This window comes from Monodelphis domestica, chromosome 3, assembly GCF_027887165.1.
Source record: "Monodelphis domestica isolate mMonDom1 chromosome 3, mMonDom1.pri, whole genome shotgun sequence".
Lineage (NCBI taxonomy): Eukaryota > Metazoa > Chordata > Mammalia > Didelphimorphia > Didelphidae > Monodelphis > Monodelphis domestica.
In genome coordinates, this window is record NC_077229.1 from 530,181,985 (window position 1) to 530,207,770 (window position 25,786).

Here is a 25,786-nt window from a genome sequence, read left to right on the forward strand (position 1 = left end):
ACACATGTAGCATTGCTCCTGGTCCTTCGCCAGCCTCTTTTCTAGCAGGACCATTTAGTTGAGCTCAGTTTCTGTTTCTTGAGCCTATAGAGACGTCACTGCTGCTCATCAATTGCTGAATTTGTTTCTATACCTCTACAGCCGGTTCTGCCCTCCGTGTGTGTGTGTGTGTGTGTGTGTGTGTGTGTGTGTGTGTGTGTGTGTGTGTGTGTGTGTGAACCTCAGCAAGACAGTATACGATAAACCCAAAGATCCCAGCTTTTGGGACAAAAATCCAGTATTCGATAAAAACTGCTGGGAAAATTGGAAGACAGTGTGGGAGAGACTAGGAATAGATCAACACCTCACACCCTACACCAAGATAAATTCAAAATGGGTGAGTGACTTAAACATAAAGAAGGAAACCATAAGTAAATTGGGTAAACACAGAATAGTATACATGTCAGACCTTTGGGAGGGGAAAGGCTTTAAAACCAAGCAAGATATAGAAAGAATCACAAAATGTAAAATAAATAATTTTGACTACATCAAACTAAAAAGCTTTTGTACAAACAAAACCAATGTAACTAAAATCAGAAGGGAAACAACAAATTGGGAAAAAATCTTCATAGAAACCTCTGACAAAGGTTTAATTACTCATATTTATAAAGAGCTAAATCAATTGTACAAAAAATCAAGCCATTCTCCAATTGATAAATGGGCAAGGGAAATGGATAGGCAGTTCTCAGATAAAGAAATCAAAACTATTAATAAGCACATGAAAAAGTGCTCTACATCTCTTATAATCAGAGAGATGCAAATCAAAACAACTCTGAGGTATCACCTCACACCTAGCAGATTGGCTAACATGACAGCAGAGGAAAGTAGTGAATGCTGGAGGGGATACAGCAAAGTAGGGACATTAATTCATTGCTGGTGGAGTTGTGAACTGATCCAACCATTCTGGAGGGCAATTGGGAACTATGCCCAAAGGGCGACAAAAGAATATCTACCCTTTGATCCAGTCATAGCACTGCTGGGTTTTTCCCCAAAGAGATAATAAGGAAAAAGACTCATACAAGAATATTCATAGCTGCACTCTTTGTGGCGGCCAAAAAATGGAAAACGAGGGGATGCCCATCAATTGGGGAATGGCTGAACAAATTGTGGTATATGTTGGTGATGAAATACTATTGTGCTAAAAGGAATAATAAAGTGGAGGAGTTCCATGGAGACTGGAACAACCTCCAGGAAGTGATGCAGAGCGAGAGGAGCAGAACCAGGAGAACATTGTACACAGAGACTAATACACTGTGGTATAATCGAACGTAATGGACTTCTCCATTAGTGGCGGTGTAATGTCCCTGAACAATCTGCAGGGATCCAGCAGAAAAAAACACTATTCATAAGCAAAGGATAAATTATGGGAGTGGAAACACCGAGGAAAAGCAACTACCTGACTACAGCGGTTGAGGGGACATGACAGAGGAGAGACTCTAAATGAACACTCTAATGCAAATATTATCAACAAAGCAATGGGTTCAAATCAAGAAAACATCTAATGCCCAGTGGATTTACACGTTGGCTATGGGGGATGGGGGAGAGGAAAAGAAAATGATCTATGTCTTTAATGAATAATGCTTGGAAATGATCAAATAAAATATATTAAAAAAAAAAACAATTGATTTAGCTCTTTGAAAATTTGAGTAATTAGACCTTTGTCAGAGGTTTTTGTTATGAAGAATTTCCCCAATTTGTTGCTTCCCTCCTAATTTTGCTTGCATTAGTTTTGTTTGTACAAAACCTTTTTAATTTGATGTTATCAAAATTATTGATTTTTCATTTTGTGTTTTTTTCTAGCACTTGCTTGGTTTTAAAGTCTTTACTTTCCCAAAGATCTGAAATGTATACTATTCCATGTTCACCTAATTTACTTATAGTTTCCTTCTTTATATTCAAATCATTCACCCATTCTGAGTTTATCTTGGTGTAGGGTGCGAGATGCTGATCTAAACCTAATCTCTCCCATACTGTCTTCCAATTTTCCCAGCAGTTTTTATCAAATAGTGGATTTTGGTCCCCAAAGCTGGGATCTTTGGGCTTGTTGTCATAGACTGTTTTGCGGAGGTCATTTACCCCAAGTCTATTCCACTGATCCTCCTTTCTGTCTCTTAGCAAGTGCCATATTGTTTTGATGACTGCTGCTTTGTAGTATAGTTTGAGATCTAGTACTGCAAGGCCTTCTTCATTTGCATTTTTTTCATGATTTCCCTGGATATCCTTGATCTTTTGTTCTTTCAAATGAACTTTGTTATGCTTTTTCCTAATTCTGTAAAAAAGTTTTTTGGTAGTTCAATGGGTATGGCACTATTAAATAAGTAAATTATATTGGGTAGGATTGTCATTTTTATTATGTTAGCTCATCCCACCCATGAGCAATCAATGTTTTTTCAATTGTTTACCTCTAGTTTTAATTGTGTGGAGAGTGTTTTGTAGTTGTGTTCATATAGTTCCTGTGTTTGTCGCGGCAGATAGATTCCGAAGTATTTTATATTGTCTAGGGTGATTTTAAATGGAATTTCTCTTTCTAGTTTTTGCTGCTGAGCTGTGTTGGAGATATATAGAAAAGCTGATGACTTATGTGGGTTTATTTTGTATTCTGCAACTTTGCTAAAGTTGTTGATTATTTCGATTAGCTTTTTGGTTGATTCTCTAGGATTCTTTAAATAGACCATCATATCATCTGCAAAGAGTGATAGCTTGGTCTCCTCCTTGCCTATTTTGATGCCTTCAATGTCTTTTTCTTCTCTAATTGCTACTGCTAGTGTTTCTAGTACAGTGTTAAGTAATAGAGGTGATAATGGGCATCCTTGTTTCACTCCTGATCTTATTGGGAATGCATCTATTTTATTCCCATTGCAGATGATGTTTGCTGATGGTTTTAGATATATACTGTTTATTATTTTTAGGAAAGGCCCTTCTATTCCTATGCTTTCTGGTGTTTTAATAGGAATGGGTATTGTATTTTATCAAAGGCTTTTTCTGCGTCTATTGAGATAATCATGTGGTTCTTGCTGGTTTGCTTGTTGATGTGGTCAATTATGTGGATGGTTTTCCTAATATTGAACCATCCTTGCATCCTGGTATGAATCCCACCTGATCATAGTGAATAACCCTCATGATGACTTGCTGGAGTCTTTTTGCTAGTATCCTGTTTAAGATTTTTGAATCTATGTCCATTAAGGAGATTGGTCTGTAGTTTTCGTTCGCTATTTTTGGCCTGCCTGACTTTGGGATCAGTACCAAATTTATCCAGAAACTTCTTAATTCTTTTTCACTTTGTGTCATCAGAGTGGCATCATCTGCATAACTAAGACTATTAATGTTTCTTCTGGCAACTTTAATTCTGGCTTTTGATCGGTCCAACTTGGCATTTCCCATCATGTATTTTGAATAAGCTGATAATACAGTCTTGTTATACTCCTTTTCCAATCTTAAACCAATCAGTTGTTCCACGTTCAGTTCTAAGTGCTGCGTCTTGGCCCCAGTACAGGCTCCTCAGGAGATGAGTAAGATGATCTGGTATTGCCATCCCTTTGAGGACTTGCTGAATTTTGGTGTGATCCACTCAAAGGCCTTAGTGTAGTCAGTGAAGAAGAAGTAGGTTCCCCCTCCTCCCCCCAGAATTCCCCTGTTTTCTCAAAAAATCTAGTGAATGTTATCATTTGATCTCTGGTTCCTCTGCTGCTCTTGAGGCAAGCCTGTGCCTTTTGTAATTCTTGATTCACATATAACTGAGGTTTAGTTTGTAAAATCTTGAGGACAACCTTGATTTGTATGTGAAATGAGTGCAATTGTTTGGTAATTGGAACATTCTTTGGCATTGCTCTACTTTGGGACTGGGAAATAAACTGATCCTTTTCCAAAACACTGGCCACTACTGAGTTTAAAAAAAAAATTGAGGGGGCAGCTGGGTAGCTCAGTGGATGGAGAGCCAAGCCTAGGGACAGGAGGTCCTGGGTTCCAATGTGGTCTCAGACCCTTCCCAGCTGTGTGACCCTGGCCAAGTCACTTGACCCCCATGGCCTAGCCCTCACCACTCTTCTGCCTTAGAGCCAATACTCAGAGGTGAGGGTTTAAAAAAATAACTGACATTTGAATGCAGCACTTTTAACAGAATCCTATTATATGTAAATATTATATTAAATAGATCATCTGGAATTCTGTCACCCTCACTAGCCTTATGGTTAGCAGTGCTTCCTTTGCCTCACTTGACTTCATTCTCCGGCATGTCTGCCTCTAAGTCATTAACCACCATCACTGTGATCAGGGATATTAAAGTCTTTTTTGCATGGCGTGGCCTAGAAACTGTAAAGAGGTCATTTCGTCCTTCATGTTAAATAGACGTGCTTTACTCTTTTCTCTTTCTTTTCAATGAAATCTCAGCCCTTGATGGCTTTCCCACAGAATCCTGCTGTTTGTGACCGTTCTGCGGGCCTGGGTGGAGTGTGGCCAGGAAACCTGAAGACCTTTAGCTAGTGTCTCTTACTGCCTATTTTAAGTTAGGCAGCGTCATCAGTAAGGAGGATCACTCTTTAGGGACTCACAACCCTTCCAATCATTGCTTGGACAGCTCCAAGGTCGGGGCCAATTCAGATGTTCTGGAAGTTTCTCCAATTATACACCCCGAGGGAAAGCCTTTTCTTTCCTTGGGGACATTCTCTCTAGAAGGAGAGAGTGGAACCAGTTCATTTATGTTCTTACCGTTCTTGGCTTCTTTGGGGGTTCTGTCTTGTGAAGTTTGGACGTCTAGAACAGGAGGGAAGACTCGGGGTGGCTTCTCTGGAGTCACAGGACGCGACTTGAGCCCTGCTGCTGCCACTCTATTGTGCGGCGCTGATGAGCGCTGGGACCTCTTTGGGCCCCATTTTCTTCTACATAAGATGACAGGGGCTGGCCAGGTGGCCTTTGAGGCCTGTTCCATGGCTATGACAGGAGGGGGAGGCTAGCGCAGGACCTGGACTTCCACTGCTCTTCCTTGCTTCCTTCCCTTCCAGAGGCTGAGCAGAAATCCTGGTGGTCGCCGGGAGTGTCTGTATGACCTTTTTTGTTTTCTCAGGATCCGCGCAAGAGACAACAATGGATCCTACGCTCTGTGTCTGCTGCATGAAGGGAAAGTGCTCCATTATCGCATCGATAAGGATAAAACAGGGAAACTCTCCATCCCTGACGGAAAGAAGTTTGACACCCTTTGGCAGGTAGGGAGGAAAGGAAGCCAGGCCTCCCCCGGGGGATGGGGCGTGCCTTAGCTAGAGCGCTGGAGCTCCCTGGTTCTGTCTGCTGTTTCCAGTCGCTCCTGAGCTTCTGCGGGGGGGGGGGGGGGGGGGGGGGGGCGCCACGCAGTCACTGCATCCGACTAGCTTTGCGTGTGAAACAAGTGCGTTTCTGTGTGCCCGTCCCAGATTCACGGGGGACGTCGGAGCTCCCTCTTCCCCAGGGCTCCCCAACCCTCTCCTGCAGCCCTGTTTCCAGGCTTTCCCAGACGCCTCTGGGCCCACGAATGGTACCCCCAAGGCAGGGAGGGCGGCTTTGCACCCACTTCCTTTCAGCAGCCAACAAAGGGATTCCCCTTGACCAGCAGATAAAACCTCTCGTCAAAGAGGAGCTCAGACATGACATTGCCGATAGACACATTGACTTCCCGACAGGCGCCCCACAGACCCTCAGACCACCTCAGTGTCACAGCTTAGCTCTATTGCCGGGGAGCTCGGTCCTGGTTCCGAAGCCAGGCGCCTGGGCTGGCTGACTGCCCGCAGCCCCTGCAGCCCCTCCGTGAGCCTGGCTACGCTCCTGGGCCCTGTGTTCTTCCCGGCAGACCGACAGAACCAAGTATGGCCAGAGCCGCCACGAGCCAGGGGTAAGCGAGAGGAGGGGCAGCGGAAGGCTCTGCTCTTCTCATTGGACCGTGGCATCTTCTCTGCGCATGAGCCGGCCCATCGGCAGCCAATCGAAGGAGGGAGCCTATTGGAGAAGCCAGGCAAGGGCGGGCAGCTCCTGATAGGTGCGCTGGGCACGCCCAAGATGCTTCCTTTTACCAGAGGGTTGTTTGTGCCTTTAGAGCCCTTGTCCTCCGAGGGCAGGCCAGGCCGAAAGGGAGCAGAATCCTTGCCCATTTGTCTTTGTGTCTCCCTTAAAGTGTAGCCGCCCTGCCGTGGCAAACACGACACAGGTTCCTCTGAAACGACAGGGCCACAGATCGTTTCCCAGAGGATTTTAGGCTGTCCCCTCCATTCTCAACAAGGGAAGTGACTGGCCCAATTTAAAGGGCCGGATTCTAAGCCAAGTTTCTCAGACTCCACGTCCAATTCTCTTTCTTAGGTTATGAAAAGGTGAACTTTTTAAGAACCATCATTATCCTCACGAATAACATTAGCCATCCCGACTTAAAGGGAGGGGAAAGAGCGGGAAGGAAGTCCGAGTCACTTTGAGGGAGCCTTCCCGCTTCCCAAGCTCGTTGGGAAGCCACAGTCTGAGATGGACCTTTCTAAGTCTCTTGGTCTGTGATCCCCGGGCTTACTTCGAGTGATTGGTGCCCGGTTAGACACCTCAGGAGAGCCATTCAGGCAGCGAATGCTTGCTGTACTCTGCTAATACACCCAAAGAAGCAGCCCCTGCTCTCAGGGAGCTCACGGGGTGAGGGGGAGACAGCACACACACAAGCCATGTACTCGGTGAAATGGGAACACAATATAGCAGGAAATCATTGGCAGAGAAAACACGGGAATCACCAGGGATTGAGGAAAGCTTCCTGGAAGTAAGTGGGAGCTTGCTTTGGACTTGGAAGCAGCACAGAAGGGAGGGCATTGCAGATGCCGAGAAAGCCAGAGAGAATGACAGGGAAGATGTGAGCAGACTAGAAAGTAGCAGCGGCCATGATAGACAATACAGGGCATATTTTATGTGCCCTTGGATCTTGGAGCTAGTGAGAAGCCACTAGAGTTCACTTTGTAGGGGGAAAGGGTCACATCATTGGACCTGTATTTGAGGGAAATCACTTGAGAAGGCTTTAGATGGAGGAAGACTCGAGGCAGGAGAATCCAGCAGCAGGCTCTCCTGGCCTCAGCAGCACTATCGGGGCTGTTGCTATTCAGGCTTCCATCTCCACATGGAATGGAAGTATACCCAGAAGACTTGGAAGTAACTGTATGACGGGGCCTACTGCCTACTCCCTCTTTAAAGTGGAGTTTCCTTTTCCGTTAAATACCCAAGAGGTGAGTCTGCATGATCTCGAAAGCTCATTCTAGTGGAGGATCTGCACTGAGAGCAGAGCTCTGAATTCATCGATGAGGGTAGAAATGAAAAGGAATAAGCAAATCTCATTGATCACCTCAGTCCTCGTGGCTCCTTCTAGGAAGAAGAATATTTGGCACGGAGAAGGGAAGAGTATGTTTTTGTTGGGGGCACGTGGGCGGGGGGGGGTGTAGACTTAAATATGAAAGGAAGGGGAAAGAGCATTTATTAAGCCCCTGACCCTGTTCTAAGTGTTTGCAAATATCATCTTATTACTTAAATGGTATTTAACAATTCTATTATTTTATTGGTTTTACATAATGTAGAATAATACTAAAATAGTATCATGACATTTATGATGAAAATGAACCATTCTAAGAAAAAGTAGTTGATTAAAAATGGAATCTCTGAAATCATGCAGATTCGTGGAATCTGCTGCCATCTATCGCTTGAAAGTGGACTTCGTTTCCATACACAGAGAACAAATCTTTGAAGCATCTGAAATGCCAGCCTGGATTTTGTTCCCTTTCTAAAGTCTCTGTAAACGGAGGAGGAAACTAGGTGGTTAGTTACTTTATCATTAGTTCTTCATAGTGAAAATCTTCATTTTCAAAAAAAGCTTTCCATATTTCAGGAATCTACAAAAGTATCATGAGGGGGGGTGTATTCTCATCCTTCTGCTTCCCCATTCTTCATGTCACGTCTTGCCATAGTTCTAAGTATGGAGTCCATTGCTCCAGGAAATCGCTCCCAAATAAGTTCTAGGCAGTACGGCTCTAAGGCATTACTATCATCACCATCATCATCAGCAGCGTTTTGTGCTGCCTTAGCAACACATTGAGACAATACTTGACGTTTTAGTGTTCTTTTATTCTAGAACCCTCATGAGGTAGAGAGTGCAAAAGAATTCTCAGTCTACAAATATTTGCATCAGGAAAAATCCGTTCTTATTCATGATGCTTTCTTTAGCCTAGGAGCTGGTCATCCCACTGCAGTCTTAGCAGATCTCTGCTTTCACACATGCTCCTTCCTCACTTTAATAGATGCTTCAGTGAGTTGCTACCGGAAATAACAAGCCTGAAGAATTGAAGCGATGCTGGTTCCCAGCAACAGATAGACACTGTTTACTAAACCAATATTCAGCCTTCCTAATGTCAAAGATACCAGCTGCTAGAGCTGGTATCTGCCTGGTTGAGGAGTCATTGCTGTAGAGCTTTAATAGACGAACATTCCTAATCTCCAAAGGATAGATGTTCCCTTTGACGAAATTCAGTCGGGATTAGCCTTTGAATGATAATGGCACCCGCCATCGAACGCGTCATCACACGATGCCTGGCCGACGTCCTTAGACTAGACAAGGGTGGGCTCGAGGCTGACTCTCAGGTGCCAGATGGTGCCTGCTGCCCTTAATGGCTCTGGAACCTCTTCAGTAGGGCAACTGTCATGGCTAGACCTGTACGAAATGCGGCAAAACTAACAAGAGTCAAAAGCATAAATTCCTTTCAAAATAACTGCAGACGTTATAAAATGTTTAGGTGGGAATTCAACTCTCATCAAAAGCTAAAGACATTCCTAAGTAATTTGAAGACTCGTTGACGGGCCATGCGTAGATTGAGCAAATGTGATATCAGGATGCCCACTAAATTAACTTACTTGTGCCTCACAAGCTCCCAGATCTAGAACAGAGATCAAGACCTCAAGAGTAATAATGGAAATAAGCAGGAAGAGGGCAGGTCTCTCTTTATCAGATCTGGGACTACCCTACAATGAATCCTTTTAAGCGCTTCAGTACTTATTTAGAAATAGAGAAGCTGATTAGTGGAGCGCATCAGGCATACCACAGAGAGAAGTAAGCAAACAACACAGGTCAGTGTTCAGTAATCCCAAAGACTCACATTTTTAAAATCAAATTGAATTTTTATCAAATTGCTTTCAATTTGCTAAAAATTACTTTTGGACAGTGTGATAGACAAGGGAAAACTCACGACTACAAAAATGATAGAATTACAGAAAATAGAATATACAATTTTGCTTATATAAATTTGAAAACTTTTCACCCAAACAAATCTTTCAAAAATTAAAAAAAAAAACTCCAAAAAGATATGTGACTTAGAGAACACTATAGAGGCAATTCAAGTTAATTTAAAAAATTAATAAGCAGAAAAGTTGCAGGTTTTGAGGTAAATCCACTTAAATCATTAGCGTTTCTAAATAGCAAGAAAATTTTGCAGAAACAAAAATAAGTAGGGGAACATTCATTACTCATGAGTAGGTTGAGCCAACATAATAAAACTTGCAATACTTCATAAATTCATCTACTTACTCAGTGCTGTACCAGACTCCTAAAAGAATGTTTGATTGAGCTAGAAAAAATAATAAAATTCAATGAAGGCTTAAAAGGTCAAGAATGTCGACACTTCCCAGCTGTGTGACCCTGGGCATGTCACTTGACCCCCATTGCCTAGCCCTTACCACTCTTCTGCCTTGGAGCCAATACACAGTATTGACTCCAAGACGGAAGGTGAGGGTTTAAAAAAAAAAAGGTCAAGAATGTCAAAGAAAAAAATAGAAAAAAGTTGGGGGTGGGGTGGGGAGTCTATCCCCTTTATATTTCAGACTGCCCTACCGAGCAGTAATCATTAAGCTGTGGCTTAAGAAGAGGAATAGATGAGGAGCACAAATATGCAGAAACTCAGATTCTCCACTTCCTTGTGGGAGCGACTCACCTTTTAAGAAGTATATGTGTGTGTGAATGATTTCAATATTACCAACAAGGCTAGGATCTAGGACAACTACAAGAGACTCATGATGAAAAAGGATCTCTACCACCATGGAAGGAGCACACAGAATCTGAATGCAGAAAAGCATTTCTGGAAATTTTCTCTAGTGTAAGCAGTATGTATCTGGTTTCACAACATGACAAATAGGGTAATATATATTATATGATGAATATGGACAACCCATGTACAAGCCTGCCTTCGTGGGGAGGGGAAGAGTATTTTTAAGTTTATTCATTTTTTGTTGAGTAGGAGCACTTTGAAAAGAAGTAGGGCTAGCAGCAATGCAGTGATCCAGGACAATTCTGAAGGACTTAGGAGAAACAACACTATTCACATCCAGGAGAAGAACAGTGGGAGCGGAAACACAGAAGAAAAACAGCTGCTTGATCACGTGGGTCAATGGGGATATGACTGAGGATGTAGACTCTAAGCGATTACCCTGGTGCAATATCAAAAATATGGAAATAGGTCTTGATCAACAACACACATAAAACCTAGTGGAATTGTCCATTGGCCACAGGGGTGAGGGGGACATGAATCATGTGACCACGAGAAAATATTCTAAATTAATTAAATAAAATTTTTAATTCAAACAAAGAAAAGAAAAGAAAAATTTGAGGGTAATCATCAAAAAAGAAAGAAAGGAACATTGATGAATCATTTAAAAATCAAATAAGACAAATCTGGCCTCAGATACTTCCTAGCTGTGTGACCCTGGGCAAGTCACTAGCCCTCATTGCCTAACACATACTAGTCTTCTGCCTTGGAATCAATACACAGTATGGATTCAAAAACAGAAGGCAGGGTGGGTTTTTTAAATACGAATAAGAAAGCAAAAGAAAATGCAGAATGTGACCCAGAAAAGCAATGTTTTTTCATTCTTAAATGTGGTTTAAGATTATTCTCCTTTTGGGTACATCACGGTATTTCGCTGCTCCGTAGTGCAGAGGCTGTATGGAATGCCAGATGATGGCTTTCACCCCTTGGATGTGTCTGTATCCCAAGATGAGCACCCATCGAGACACACACTATATGTCGCTGAAGAGAAGCACAAACATTCGGCATCACTTCCAGACCTAACAAAGCGAAGCTGCCCTCGCGTCGCTGCACGCCCCAACAAGCGCCGTATTCGCGTGCACGTTCACATCCCATTTTCCTAGTCTCACACGAGAGCCATTTCCTGCTGCCAAACTCTCCCCTGAACTCTCGCGGGCCTTTGCAGAGAGCCGTCCTGGGGCAGCCTCGCGGTCTGAGGAGCACCAAGTCCGTCGGGTTCCCCGTCCGACGACGCGCGCGTCGTTTGGCCCTCGGAGCACAGTGCGAGAGCCTTCGTCCAAGCAGAGTGGCCTCGGAACAAGGACCCGCGTCACCCCTAGGAAGCCTCGAGCGGGTCCAGTCTGAAAAGCCGAGAAGATGTCGAACGGACGTCTGTCCATTAGCCGGTACACGAGGAGATTATGTGTAGGAAATAGCGAACGTACGCCATGCAAGGCCCGGGCCAACCACGCGGCAGATGCAGAGGGAAGCGAGCCCCAGAAAGCGATCGACAGCGGGCCCGTGACAAGAGAGCGGGTGACGATAAAAGGCCCAGAGCTCTGTGCAGGGGGCCGAAATGGCCAAACAACCCCAGAGAAGACGCTGGACCGGCCACCTGCCTTTCTTCTGTCTGAAACGAAGCAATGCACTGGGAAATGCAGAGGGATGACGTGAAGGGACCACAGACATTCTATAAGAGAAGACATCAGCCTTTCAGCATTTTTGAAAAGAAGTCTGGGAGGGCATGTCGGCCCTAATTCACGAAGAAGCTGCATTAAGGAAGATGGCAGAGCAGGCTGTGAAGTTTTCTCTAAAATCTCCCACAAGGAACCAAAAATAACCCCACAAAACCAACACAAATCGTAGCAAAAATAGAAATCTGGAGAGAAACTGAAAAGTCAAAGACTGCTAGGGAATGGGGCAGCGAGGTGGTTCCGTGAACTGAAATTCAAGCCTGGAGACGGAGGTCCTGGGTTCAGTTCTGGCCTCAGACATTTCCTCACTGTTTTCTTGGGCAAGTCCCTTCACCCCCATGGCCTAGCCCTCACCACTCTTCTGCCTTGGGACCGATACACAGATTGATTCCAGGACAGAAGGTGAGGGTTTATTTAAAAAAAGACTACTTGAGAAGAAGTTTCCCAACTTCGAGGCCTCAGTCCTTTTGCCTTAGTCCCTTATGGCAGGAACTGAACAAACAGTAGAAACAGTTGGACTCCCAGACATTTTTGATTAAAAAAATGTTTAGACATCACATTCCAAGACATCCTCAAGGAAAACTGGCCAGAAACAGGATAAAGTCGAAAGTAAAAGAATCCACTGATCACCACCTCGAAAAGACTGAAAGATGAAGATGCACAGGGACATGGCTCTCAGGTTAAGGAGAAAATGCTACAAGCAACAAGAAAAAACCCAACTTAAATACTGTGGAGTCACATTCAGAATAACACAAGCCTTGGCAGCCACAACATTAAAAGAATGTACCAAATGGAACAGCATTTCACAGAGCAAAGGAACTGGACTTATGACCAAGAATAACATATCCAGCAAAAATGAGTAATGACAAAAGGTAAGAATATGGATATGGAATTAATTCTAGGAGCTTCAGCTGTTCCTGGGGAGAACCCAGAACTCCATAGAAAGTTTGATCTATTAGAAACATACAAAGGTGATGAAACACTAATCATAAGCGCCCCAAAAGCCAAGGTGTCTGATTCCTGAATGGGAAAATGCCATCTGTTGCCCCTAGAAATAGCATCATTTCCTGGGTATCTTGAAGGAACATGTATGGAGGGAAGACTCAAATTTAAGATGAATGGAATGGAATGAGCCAGAATGGGAGTGGAATGGACCAGGAGGAGTGGTGGAACAGCTGTCTCATGGAGGAAGGAGGAAGGGTTGAAAAGGGGGTGGTAGAAGCTTACTCTCTGCAGATCTGGTCTAAGGAAAAAGCAACACACTAATAGAAGGGTCAAAAAATTCTTAATGTACAGAGAAATGGGTGGAAAGGGGGATGGGATAAGGGAGGGAATGAAGAGGGGAGGACATGTCAGGAGGAGGGGGTAAGGTGAAGGGATAGGGAAGGATTCTTGGGGCAAAATAGGGGTTTTTAGAATCAAACTCATATCAAGAACTAGGAGGGCACAGTTGTGGGGATAAAGAAGGCATTTAGAAAAATAGATAAAATGAGAATTACAAGGTAAGAGGGAAGGGACATAGGAGGAACCTTTGGAAAGGTGGAACAATTTAGAAGTAGGAGGACAAAGGGAGAGGGTAAAAGAGGATTTTTGGGAAGGAGTGTGAATGCGATTGGTATAGTCAAAGGAAATTGAACATCTGAAGAGGAATTTTTCAGAAAGGAAGAGAGAGAGAGAGGCAGAGAAAGAGGGAGAGACAGACAGAAAGAGAGAGAGAGAGGGAGGGAGGGAGAGAGAGACAGAGACAGAGGGAGAGGGAGATAGAGAGAGGGAGGGAGAGAGAGACAGAGACAGAGGGAGATAGAGAGAGGGAGGGAGAGAGAGAGAGAGACAGAGACGGAGACAAAGACAGACACAGAGACAGAGAGAGAGAGAGACACAGAGAGAGAGAGAGAGACAGAGAGAGATGGAGAGAGAGACAGACAGAGAGAGAGACAGAGAGAGAGAGAGAGAGAGAGAGAGAGAGAGAGAGAGAGAGAGAGGGAGAGACAGAGAGAGAAAGAGAGGGAGAGAGGAGGGAGGGAGAGACAGACAGAGAGAGGGAGAGAGGAAGAGAGGGAGAGACAGACAGAGAGAGGGAGGGAGAGACAGACAGACAGGGAGAGAGAGAAACAGAGACAGAAAGAGAGGGAGAGGCAGAGGGAGAGAGAGAGAGAGGGAGGGAGAGAGACAGAGACAGAGGGAGATAGAGAGAGAGGGAGGGAGAGAGACAGAGATGAGAGAGAGACAAACAGAGAAAGAGGGAGAGACAGACAGAAAGAGACAGAGAGACAAGGAGAGAGAGAGGCAAAGAAAGACAGAAAGAGGGAGAGACAGACAGAGAGAGACAGAGAGAGAGGAAGAGAGAAGAGAGGGAGAGACAGAGAGAGAGGAGAGAGGGAGAGACAGACAGAGAGAGGGAGGGAGAGACAGAGAGACAGACAGACAGACAGAGGGAGAGAGAGAAACAGAGACAGAAAGAGAGGGAGAGACAGAGAGAGAGGGAGAGACAGAGAGAGTGGGAGAGAGAGAGATAGAGGGAGAGACAGACAGAGAGGGGAGAGGGAGAGACAGAGACAGAGAGACAGACAGAGAGAGGGAGGGAGAGACAGAGAGAGAGACAGACAGACAGACAGAGGGAGAGAGAGAAACAGAGACAGAAAGAGAGGGAGAGACAGAGAGAGAGGGAGAGGGAGAGTGAAAGCATGAGGGAGACCAACAGTAAGGAGGTGTCGGTGGAGATGCACAGCTAGTAACTACATCATTGAGTGTAAGGTGATGAGTTCACCCATGGGAGGAAAATGGGTAGCAGAAGGGATAAAAGAACTCAGGACATGGCAATGTGTGTTTATAAGAAACACTCAAAACGAGAGACAAACGTGGAGGGAAGGTGAGGAACATGAGAAGAACGTACGTGCCGCGCCGGATTGAGAGTTCCTGATCTTTGACAGAGTTGGGGCTAAAGTGGACGCCGTTGGAAGGAAGGGGTGAGCAGGGAGACTCTCTTGTTGTTGTGGGTGATAACGCGCCGGCAGTATCGGGCTTAGACGTACCAAGTGTTGTCACACCCCGATGTTTAAAGGAAAAACGAAACGCGATACAGATGGAACGTGATAGCAAAATGCTAGTAGAGGCCGACTTTAATGTTCACTTCCCAGAACTAGATCAATCCAACCAGAAGGTCAGTCAGAGAGAAGGGAGGGAGGTAAAGAGAACCTGGAGCCGTCCGTTGGGAGGCGACCTAAGCCTGAGCATAGTTGTGGTGGGACGACGACGGGTTGGAGAGCACAATCTTCTATGTAGATGCTTCCGTTTAGCATCCGAGATGCTGTGGAGAGAGCCGTGCATTCCCCAGAGGTGGTGGCCTTGGAACAGAAGGTCCACAAGCTCGAAGAGAGTCGGGTCATGGCAATAGATTGTGTCTGCGGCCTTCGGGCCAATGCAGCAAAACGAGGTCCTGATAATCTACGTTATCTGACAACCAATTGGACTAAAGTGATCAAATTCAGTGCTAATCAGAACATGAAGAAAGTGGCCGTGTGTGTGTGTCTGTGTGTCTGTGTGTGCGTGTGTGTATGTGTGTGTGCATGTGTGTGTCTGTGTGTGTCTATGTGTGTGTCTGTGTGTGTGCGTGTGTGTCTATGTGTGTGCGTGTGTGTATGTGTGTGTGTCTGTCTTTGTGTGTGCGTGTGTGTGTCTGTGTGTGCGTGTATCCGTGTGTGTGCATGTGTGTCTGTGTGTGTGTGTGTCTGTGTGTGCGTGTGTGTCTGTCTCTGTGTGTATGTGTGTGCATATGTGTGTCTCTGTGTGTGTCCATGTGTGTACATGTGTGTCTCTGTGCGTGTGTCTGTGTGCGTGTGTCTGTGCGTGTGTCTGTGTCTGTGTGTGTGTGTGTGTGTGTGTGTGTATGACTTTTTTTAGGAACCCAGTTGGAGACATATACAGGAGGTATCAAATGGCTTCTGCTCGCGGCCTCGTGGTCCCATGAGTAGAATCGGGCCCTGAGGGCAATGAGGGAGGGTAAAAAGCTATGCGTAGACGGTGACCCTCACGGAAGCGCCGCTGCTCCAAAATGACTGGAAATAATAAAGACGCCATTATAACTGGGGAAAAGGCTCGACAGACTGTGGGGTTCAAAAGTAATGGATTGTGTTGTGTTTTTAGACATGACGAATGTTGGCAACATAAAGAATTAGGGAAGTATGTGATGAAATGAAAAGAGAATGAAGGGAATCCAAATCCTGATTGCGTCTTAGAAGACAGCTACAAAGTCAAGGGGGAGGGGGGGGCTTCACTTTCCAAGTAAAGCAGTTGAAAGGGAACTCACGAACAGTGTGTCTGTCCCGTATAGTATTGCGCCCATCTCATTTACCTATTTCATGGAGTCTGTGGCTTGGCACATTTTAAAAGCCAAAACAAAAGGAGGAACGTAAAGAGAAGCTTTGCATTGCGCTGCCTCCTTTTTGTATGTTACTTTTGTCTCTCATTCCACTGGACACGATAACCCCGTGTAAGAATGAGGAATGTGATGGGAGGAGGTGTGGCTAAGCCTCCCCGCCCATCCGAGTACTGCGTGTGCACAGAGCAGGCATTCAAACGCTGGTGATTCACTGTCAGACACAGGATGCGTGTTCACACGGCCCCGGGCAGCCAGGAAGCTCCAGAGCACAGGGGATGAGCACCCTGACCTGGGACCGCCAAGATCCCTTCCAGCTCCACAGTTAGGGGTCTCTAGACGAGTCACCTCGAGGGAGGATTCCCTAGAGTGAACTGGGTCGTGGGCATTTGTGGCCGTGACAGTAGGAGGATCCTCCAGGACGCCCCGAGGGTCAGGCATGAAGGGAGAGCCGTGTTCCTGATTCATGGGGCGGTGAAAACTTGTGAGACTCCCAAAATGGAGTCGGCCATGCTAGAAGCAATGTGGAAAAGGCAAAGGCTGCATTCAGAAAGATACGTATCATTTTCTTGGAGGCACCTAATTAAAAACAAAAGCACCATGTGTTATTTGGCGTCTTTATTCTGTTTCTCTTCCTGACTCACTCATCCCCCTTTCTTTCTTCCTTTACAGCTGGTTGAGCATTATTCCTATAAACCAGATGGACTCTTAAGGGTTCTTACTGTTCCATGTCGAAAAATTGGCTCAGAAAATGGTAAATTTTGACTATAATGAGCTTTCTGAATTGTTTGGACATGTTAGCAAACAAAAATAGAGTGTCTGAAATGCTGGGATTTGATGGGATCGTGTTTATCTTCATTATTTTAAAGCATTTAAAAACAAAGAAAATTATGATTTTATGAAACTTATATTTTAAAGCTGATACTTGGAATGTAGATGGAAAAGAACTGAATGTAAGAATATATACCATCTGGAAGGTGGAGAAAATGATCTTAACAGATGACATGGGTATTTTTGCAGATAATTTGTATTTTGCAATCACTATTTGGGATTCAGGAAATTCTTCTTTTTTTTGTCGAGGTAATCGTCCTCCATATCTGTAGAAGTAATTGTCCTCTGTATCTGTTTAGGTAACATTGACTTTGGGATGTCACGGCCACCTCTTCCATCATCTCATCCTAAGGTAAGTGTTATCAGGTTCGGTGAAAGTTATATAGATCAGCAAATTTAAAATGTGATCTTGTCTAACATTAGAAATGATTGTGCTGACATTTCAGAATGAATTACTTTTTAAAATAGGGATTCCTGTAGGGTATTATATTAAGCAAAAGACTCCACGTTTCAGTCTTAAAATTAACTTCTTTGATGTTTTGAACAAGATTGATGTATTGAGAACTTTTATTAGTCATGGTATTTGTTAGTGGCTGAGAATGTTAATTAATATACCTTTAAAAATCCTTTGAAGATGGTACCAATCAATTTGATACAGATACAGATAAATCTGAAATGTTTTCATGTTAAATTTGGAAATTTTTAATTGAGGGTTCAGGCAACATTTCAATTAACTTTCTTTTGCATGTAGAGGATCAGCTATTATTAAATAGCAGATTTAATGAGACTGTTGAACATTTTAGTCGATAAAACAATTCCAGAGGGGGAATTCAGTCAGCTTAATGCACCTATATGGTAGTAGAATTAGAGTGGTCGGTGTCTCTGGACCTTTGTGACTTGATTGTTTCTCACAAAAATTTCTGGTAGAAAGTTCTCCAAACTCTTTGTTGACATAGGCTATGAAAGATGCAATGGATTAATATAGTTCTTTGAAAAATCCACATTGATGCTATAGCAGCAGAGCACCTCAAGTCTGAAGGATTCTTAGCCTTACTTCCAAAGGAAGGTATGATAGAGAGTGATGGAAACTACCAAGACCGTGGCAATTCTGTGGATCACCATGATTATGGGAGATTTTAGACTTGGACTCTGCCTTTGGGAAAACAAGGTCCAAATTGGCTAGATCATGGAGATAATGGAATTGTTTTCAAAGATGTGGGAAAGGGATGGAGAGTGTGTCTCCCCCTCCTCATTCATTCCTTGGTTCAAAGGTGTATAATTGCATGTATTCTTTATGCCCTTGCTCTGCTGGCCAGGCTAGGCTGCAATCAACCTATGAAGCACAAGGTCGAGGCAAGGAATTGAGAATTGGTTTCTTTTTGGTCCTGAATTCTGTCATTTTCCCATGGACCTTCTCTCTTTGTGCCTGTGTAGAGGTGTTGGTTAGGTATGCTGACTTTCCAAAGAAGTCCCCCTCAGTCTGAGTGCCTGCCTCCTTAACAGGATGTAGTTTTATTGCCTTTCCAAGGAAGCTCCCTTCAGTTGGATTCTGCCCTTTAGCCCAGATTCAGACTCCCCTGGAATTAACCATAATCCCCACGACAAGCTCTGAATAAAGAGAGGTGGACGAGCTCATCATGTAAGCCTTTCCAGTCAGGGGTCATGTAAATCGAAATGCAGAGAATGCTATTTAGATGAGTTCTTTGTGAATTTAGTATGTTGTAATCAGGCGCTTCTTCCTCTTTTAGAATTCTTTCACAGTAACTCACACTCACTCTTTTTCTTACTATTCTTTGTTCCTGGATGCTGGGGATCTGTTGGGAACTCCAAACTTATCATTCACTCTTTTTAATGAAAACTCCATTGACCTTCATAACTCTCCACATTTACTTTCTGCCCATTGTATTGACGCTTTATCTAAATGTAAGAATAAATCGGTGTAACACAAAGATGATTTTTAACCTCATAAATCTTACAATGCCTCTAGAAAAGCATTTTTAAAAGCAGGTTTAAAGTTCTTTTTGATGAAAATATTTTAAAAATTGTATTTCATGAAATGTTGCAGAGTGAAACTTAGCAAAACTATTGGTAAAATTACTTCTAAAAATTTTAAAGCACTTGTCATAGAAGATATCCATTTTTTTAACTTAATGTTCCTTTTTAACATGGTTTCTAGAGTTGGTCAACGGGTGGATTTTTCTCAAGAATGAAATCATACTCCTTTCCAAAGGCTGGCAACAAAAAGGTGCCTAATGCATACCATGTTTGCTGGTTTCTGAATAAGTGGTAGGATATACCCACACTCACTTCCATGCCTTTTCCTGTTTGGTCTGCACCTGCTAATGTGCAATGATTGTCTACTAACAGTCTAAATGCTGAGATCCCAAAGCATTCTGCTTTTCTGTTTTCGTTGTTCTTTATCATCGCTGATACTGCATTCAGATGTAGCCCTTAGTTTATTGGAACGCATTCCTTGGCTGTCTTTATTCTGGGCATGGGATATGCTTTCCATGTTGGTCTTTGATCTGTTTCATGATTTTAACCTATCCATCTTTTTATTGTCCTAATTACTCAACTATAAACTCAACGATGCCATCAGACTGGAAACCATTATCAGAAACCAGATGATATCTCTGCGAATAAAGTACAATTTTCTATTATATTGGTGATAGATGCATAGACTTTTTTAAGAGAAAAGAAATACTATATTTGGTTACAGAATATAATAAATAATTAAAGCCAAATATCACACAGGCTATAATTATGTCAACATGGCCATGACTTTGAGAAGTTTTTGGAATACATATGGGGAAGATAGAGACGATAAGATAGAAAAAAGGTCACTCAAGAAACAATACTTTTAATTAACATTCATTTTCCCTTTTTTCTTTGTGATTGCTTCCTAAGGCTTCTAATGCAGAAATCCTAGCTGTTGTGATTATGTTTTTCTTCTAACAAACTTCTTTCCCCCACTTCTTGTAAAACAAGTTCTAGGAGTCGTTCCTTAGAGTTTCTACTCTTATCCTCAGTGTGACTTTTAACTAACATATTTTCAAAGCATTGAGTACTTTTCAAATAGCTTCCATGTCCATTTTGGCCTCCAGTTAACTCTGTAAAGCACAGGTTTCCCCCTTGAAATGAAGGTTCTTCCGTGGAGAGCACGCCCAAGGAATAGATGCGACTTGGTTAGGGTCTTCCCAGTATAGAAAAGAACTTCATAAAAAGGTGCTTTTCATCCAAGAAGAAAGAACATCAGCTCCAAAGATTCTAAGCCAGGCTTGCTAGTTGTTCTGGCGCTAGAGCCACGACCTGCACAGAAACGGATTCGTGACCCGCATTTCAGTGTTCGTTGAGGCCGTCCCCCCGATCAATGTGGAGTGCAAGGACAAAAGCACGTAGTGTCTCAGGGATGGACCCTCACTAGGAAAGATGGGGCGGCCTCCTGTCGTCTAGCTCTAGTCAACTCTCCGGTGGGCTCCCGAGAAGGATGCAGACATCCGCTTTATTCCTCTATTGCTAGACAGTCATCAGAGGGGGCCGCAGTCCGCGGCTGTGGGAGAAATCTTGTCCCCTTCGGTCGGCACGCGGACACGCACATCACCAGCGACCCTTGGGGGATGGAGCTGCCCTGTGCCCGGAACGGCAGGTTCAGGCTCATCGGGAAGGACCGGAGACACGGCATCCTCCGTGAGGACGGGCGTGAGCCGCGACAGCCTTTGGATGGGCGCGCGTGGAAAGGAGGCCCTTGGGCCATCCCGTCGATGAGGGCCAGCGCTGGAGTCAAGAAGGCCTGCATCCGCGTCTGGCCTCAGGCAAGGGCCATCCCAGCGCTGGAGTCAAGAAGGCCTGCATCCGCTCTGGCCTCAGGCAAGGGCCATCCCAGCGCTGGAGTCAAGAAGGCCTGCATCCGCGTCTGGCCTCAGGCAAGGGCCATCCCATCGATGGAGTCAAGAAGGCCTGCATCCGCGTCTGGCCTCAGGCAAGGGCCATCCCGTCGATGAGGGCCAGCGCTGGAGTCAAGAAGGCCTGCATCCGCGTCTGGCCTCAGGCAAGGGCCATCCTGTCAATGAGGGCCGGTGCTGGAGTCAAGAAGGCCTGCATCCGCGTCTGGCCTCAGGCAAGGGCCATCCTGTCAATGAGGGCCGGCGCTGGAGTCAAGAAGGCCTGCATCCGCGTCTGGCCTCAGGCAAGGGCCATCCTGTCAATGAGGGCCGGTGCTGGAGTCAAGAAGGCCTGCATCCACGTCTGGCCTCAGGCCGACGGTCGCTGTGCGGCCGGGCAGATCGCTGTCCTCGGCTTACTTCAGCTCTTCTCCTCTGTAAAATGAGAAGGACGTGGCCAGCCACGCCATACCTCCGGCAGGAAGTGAGGGAAAAACAACTCAAAAGCAACAGTAGCAAATCCAACGGTTCAAAATGTGTTTTCAAGCCGCTTCTCCACAAAAGCCATTCTATGAATTCAGAATTGGCCTCAAAGCCTTGATCAAAGGAAGTCCTAGAAGACCCGCCTTCAACAGAGGGGACACTCGTTTACCGGGCCAAAGACCGACTAAGATTCAACGAGGCACTTACTTGTCGCACACTGTGAGCATAGACCGTCGAGACCGACTGAATTACCGTTCCAAGACGCTGCCGCTTTACGAGTGGCCGTGGGTCACTTTATTAGTCAGCGGGCCTTTATGAGCGCTTTGGGGTGCCCATCTTCAGCCGATGGCCAGTGCCTGCGGTGCACGGGCTGGTTCACTTCCTGTTTAATTCAGGTCATCACTAGCTTTTCAGGAAAAAATGGAGATGGCGGATGATTGCGTCTTCAGGAGCCCGTCCCTTGTGCTGAAGTTGGGCAGAACATCGTGTAGGTTGCGCTGGGCGTTGATGGTGGAACTCGTGAGCGGGTCGTTTTCCCCAGAGGAAGTGGACATCGGTCCGAGCACTGGTGAATCGCACTCGAGTAGATAGTCGGTGCATGTACCGAAGGGGCAGCGCCATATTGGCTGGCCTGAATGAGCTCTAGTGGCCGGATCTGCAGCGGATCTCCCTTGTGTTGTTGCTGCTGACACACGCTCATCTTAGCAAATGACACCAAGGGTCCGACATTAAAATGGTTTAAAAGAAGGCATCAACCCGAGTCCCCAGAGAGAAAAGCTTCAAAACCGACAATAAATTCTGATTTCAAAACGTGACTTTTGTTACTTGTCTACGTGCACTTCCGCGTACTTTTAACCTGTAGTTCTTACATAGCCTAAATGGAACGTTTATGATTTCCCTTTTGTGTTGTTCTAAGCCACCTTCAGAACGAGGGAGACCCAGAGCCCCTTTGGGGCCTCTCATGAATGTCCAGGTAAAGTCGGGCGCTCCTGCCTTACTCTCGGGTTTACGTTAGGGGGAGGCAAGCGGCCCCTCTGTGAGTGGACAGCTGGGACCGTCACTTCCCCTTGGTGGGCTTCCCTTTGCTCGTCTACAAAGCGAGGCGCGCAGACGCCGAGCTGTCAGGTCTCACCGATGGCTCCTACGCAGCTGGATTGCACAGACGCTCCTTCTAGAGGCAGACAGCCCAGTGAATGTGTGTACGTTTGTGCCCGTGATGCTGCCGTTTCCAGGAGCACCTCCATGTATCCCAACGAGGACACCGCGATCTCCCACTCAGAAAGAGAAGTGGGGGACCCCCAGCATCCACTGGAACGGCTTGTCCGGCCACCCGGTGATCCTCTGCTTCGTGAGCTGAAAGTCGTCAAGTAAAACGCCGGGGGGAGCCGGGGGAGCCTGTTGGCTTTACTTTGGGACGAGCAGTCGGGCATGATGGACGTGCTCCGAAGTGGTGAAGACGTCGGGAGTTGCGTGCTGTGTCTGAGCCCTCTTCCTGCAGAAGCTCTTGGCAGCCGCTCTCCCGAGAGGCGAGTGCTGGACGTCGTCCCCAGACTGGAGGCGCTTACTCTGCCCCCGACCGGCTCCATCCCTGCTTATTAACCTCGACACAAGTGAGGGCCGCGCCACTAGCTTTTCCTCCGCCGTGTGGCTGCTGTTGGCAGAGGAGTTCTCGGTCGTCCCAGAGGAGCCGCTTCCCCCCGCGGGCCCCCTTCCATCCGTGGAGCGGACCCCCTGCCCTCCTGCTGCAGGCCCACACGGGCCACAGGGCCGCCTTCTCACGCCTCGCCCGCCTGTGAGGATCCAAAGGGCTCGCCTTTGATTCTGTCTCGGGCCCCTTCCCCGCAGAAATCATTATCGCCATAGAAATGGGCGACCCCGACGCCATGTCCCCACCTTGAGTGAGGCCTTCCTGAGCTCCCGCCTTGCCTCGCCGTTCCGCCAGGGATGCTCCCGGCAGAAGGCAGCGGCCCTCCGACTTGTGCCCCGGAAAGACGCCGGCTAGTTCTTTTTGGCCGCTTCTTCCCTGTAGAGTGCGGAGAAAGAGAGGAGCCAGGAAGCAGTCCTTCCGCGTCCCGCACGGTGCCTAGGACGAGCAGCACAGCCACGAGCACAAGGAAAGGGCCTCCGAGACAGGCGGCTCTGAACGGAAGGGAGCACGGCGGGCCCGAGTGTGGGCTCACTGGAGACACCTTCAGAATTGGCAGGAAATGGGGAAGGAGGCCCCAAAGACGGGAGCGGGTCCTTAGGACAAAGGCTGTCTTCTCCCAGCGTGGGGCTCCCCGGTCAGAGGAAGGAGGGGGGCGTCTTCAGAAGGAGGAGACGGCTGCAGACGGGACAGGAAAGGCCAGACAGTCAGGAGTGAGGCGGGGGGATTAGAAACGAATCAGTCATTGTTCTGAGACCATTCAGAGCCATCTTTGTCGTCATACTGTCTTTTTCATGGCAGCCTATCGCATGGCTGATGCCTTTGGGAAACGTTTAAATAGCTAGGAAGTTTGTCCGTTTTCTTTGGAGTGAAATGGAACCTCCGTTGGAGCAGGCCGAGTTCTTCCCCCCAAACGTCCCCCACATCTCCCTGGAACAAAGGAGTTCGCACAATGGGCGTATTTTGAAATATCACCACAGACAAACCGCGTGGTGGTAGAATCATCCCGCGAAGATTTCATTTAGATAGCACGGCCCGGGATACTGTGCATCTGCGACCACTGAATCTGGACTCAGACCAGCATCCACAGTTGGACTGGCTTGGAGATGAAGTGATTTTCCCACCGTTAACCAGTCGGAAATGGCTGCTTCGTATTGAGTCGTTCCTGTTGACACACACATACATGTATACGTGACATTTGTCTATCGCTATATCTGTGTGTCTGTCCATCTCTCTATCCGTCCATCCATCTGTCGATCTATAAAGAGTTTCCATTTACCTCTAATGAAAATCAGTCAGCTTCATGGAGAAGCTCCTTCCCTCTCTTTCACTTTAGGCGGGCGTGAGAAATCATTTTACGGACATGGCTAAGGTAATAAAGAAGGAAGGAAGAGCAGCAGGAAAGGGAGGAAGGAAGGAAGCGAAGCAGGAAGCATTCATCCAGTGTGTCCTATGTGCTAGACGCTGTGCTAAGTGCTTTACAGATATATCCCACGCCATCCCCAAAACAGCCTCAGAAGGAAGGTGACGTTGCTCTCCCTATTTTACTAGTGAGCAAACTGAGGCAGACAGAAGTTAAATGAAAAAAAAAAGGTAGACAGGTTACACAGCTAGTAACCGTCCATGGCTAGATTTGAATTCAGATCTTCTGGAGGACTGAGCCAGCACTGTCCAGTGTGCCACCACAGCATGATTTCGTGCCATCCTTTCCATTTCTCCCAACTCCCACTAGTCTACACAGGCCAGCCCACACCATGTATGTTGGATAGAGTCAAAAGAAGGGGCTCTGCTTCTTCAGACACGGAAGCTCCTTGGCCCGTGTGGGCCGCCCATTTCTTCACCCTTAACACGACGGAAGGTGCTCCGGCACCTCCAGTGTTCTTCCTGCTTCTCTGCCTTCCGTGTCACAGCGAGCAGAGAGAACGCGGCCGATCCTTGGCTTAGCACAAAGGAGAGAACCTGCCTGGGAGCTTTCGGGATCACAAGCCAAGTCGGGAATGTCAGCAGGTTGTCCAAGCTCCGTCTGCAGGAAGAGCGTTCATCGCTAGAGGGGAGGCTCTCACCTGTGTGCAGCGATTCCGTGTCTGCTCTCTGCTTTGTTTCACTCCTCTGTGCCAAGCAATAGCCTGAAGAGAAAAGCCTGGTTCCGTTCTGTCTGTCCGTCTTTAATCCCGGCCTGTGTCTGTCCCGCATAAAGAACGTTCTGCGTGTAGAAATAGAGTAACAAAAGAGATCCGTGAACCCCATTTAAATATCTCGTTTATGTGCTTTAGTCTCATCCTTCCAATGTTAACCGGGCAGACAGCTCAGTGGAGCTCAATCCTTACGTGCTGCAGAGGACTGATGGTACCAGCTTGGGAGCTGACCTAGGTAGGTAAAAATCACTTTAAACCAGGTTCGTTTAACCCTTCTTTTCTGGTTTTGTCATCTCTGCCTTCTCTTGTCCATTTGGAAGTCCCAGATTTCTTTATTTTACTCTAATCCCGAGTTGCCGAATGCCAAAGGGGGCTGCTCCCTTGCCCCTCTCCACGTGTGTTTGAGGATATTTCTTTTTTTTTTTGTCTTTTTTTAAACCCTTACCTTCCGTCTTGGAATCAATACTGTGTATTGGTTCCAAGGCAGAAAGGGTGGTCAGGGGTAGGCCATGGGGGTTAAGTGACTTGCCCAGGGTCACACAGCTAGGCAGTGTCTGAGGCCAGATCTGAACCTAGGTAGGACTTCCTGTCTCTAGGCCTGGCTCTCCATCCACTAGCTACCTAAATGCCCCCATCTGAGGATGTTTCTTACATGAC

At 46.1% G+C, this 25,786-nt stretch overlaps 1 protein-coding gene across 7 annotated transcripts in view; it reads left to right on the forward strand.

Moving 5' to 3' along the window:
- The window catches only part of SYK (spleen associated tyrosine kinase), a 115,355-nt gene that overhangs the window by 65,069 nt on the left and 24,500 nt on the right, over nucleotides 1-25,786 (forward strand). For 3 of the 7 annotated variants that reach the window (XM_056825010.1, XM_056825005.1, XM_056825006.1), the window contains exons 4-8: nucleotides 5,099-5,237; nucleotides 16,827-16,908; nucleotides 17,285-17,337; nucleotides 19,162-19,230; nucleotides 25,268-25,364. In XM_056825010.1, the coding sequence (XP_056680988.1) occupies nucleotides 5,099-5,237; nucleotides 16,827-16,908; nucleotides 17,285-17,337; nucleotides 19,162-19,230; nucleotides 25,268-25,364 (440 nt within the window). Of the gene's footprint in view, nucleotides 1-5,098; nucleotides 5,238-16,826; nucleotides 16,909-17,284; nucleotides 17,338-19,161; nucleotides 19,231-25,267; nucleotides 25,365-25,786 lie in introns of those variants that run through there. The other 4 variants (XM_056825008.1, XM_056825009.1, XM_056825011.1 and 1 more) reach the window with 3 other exon arrangements.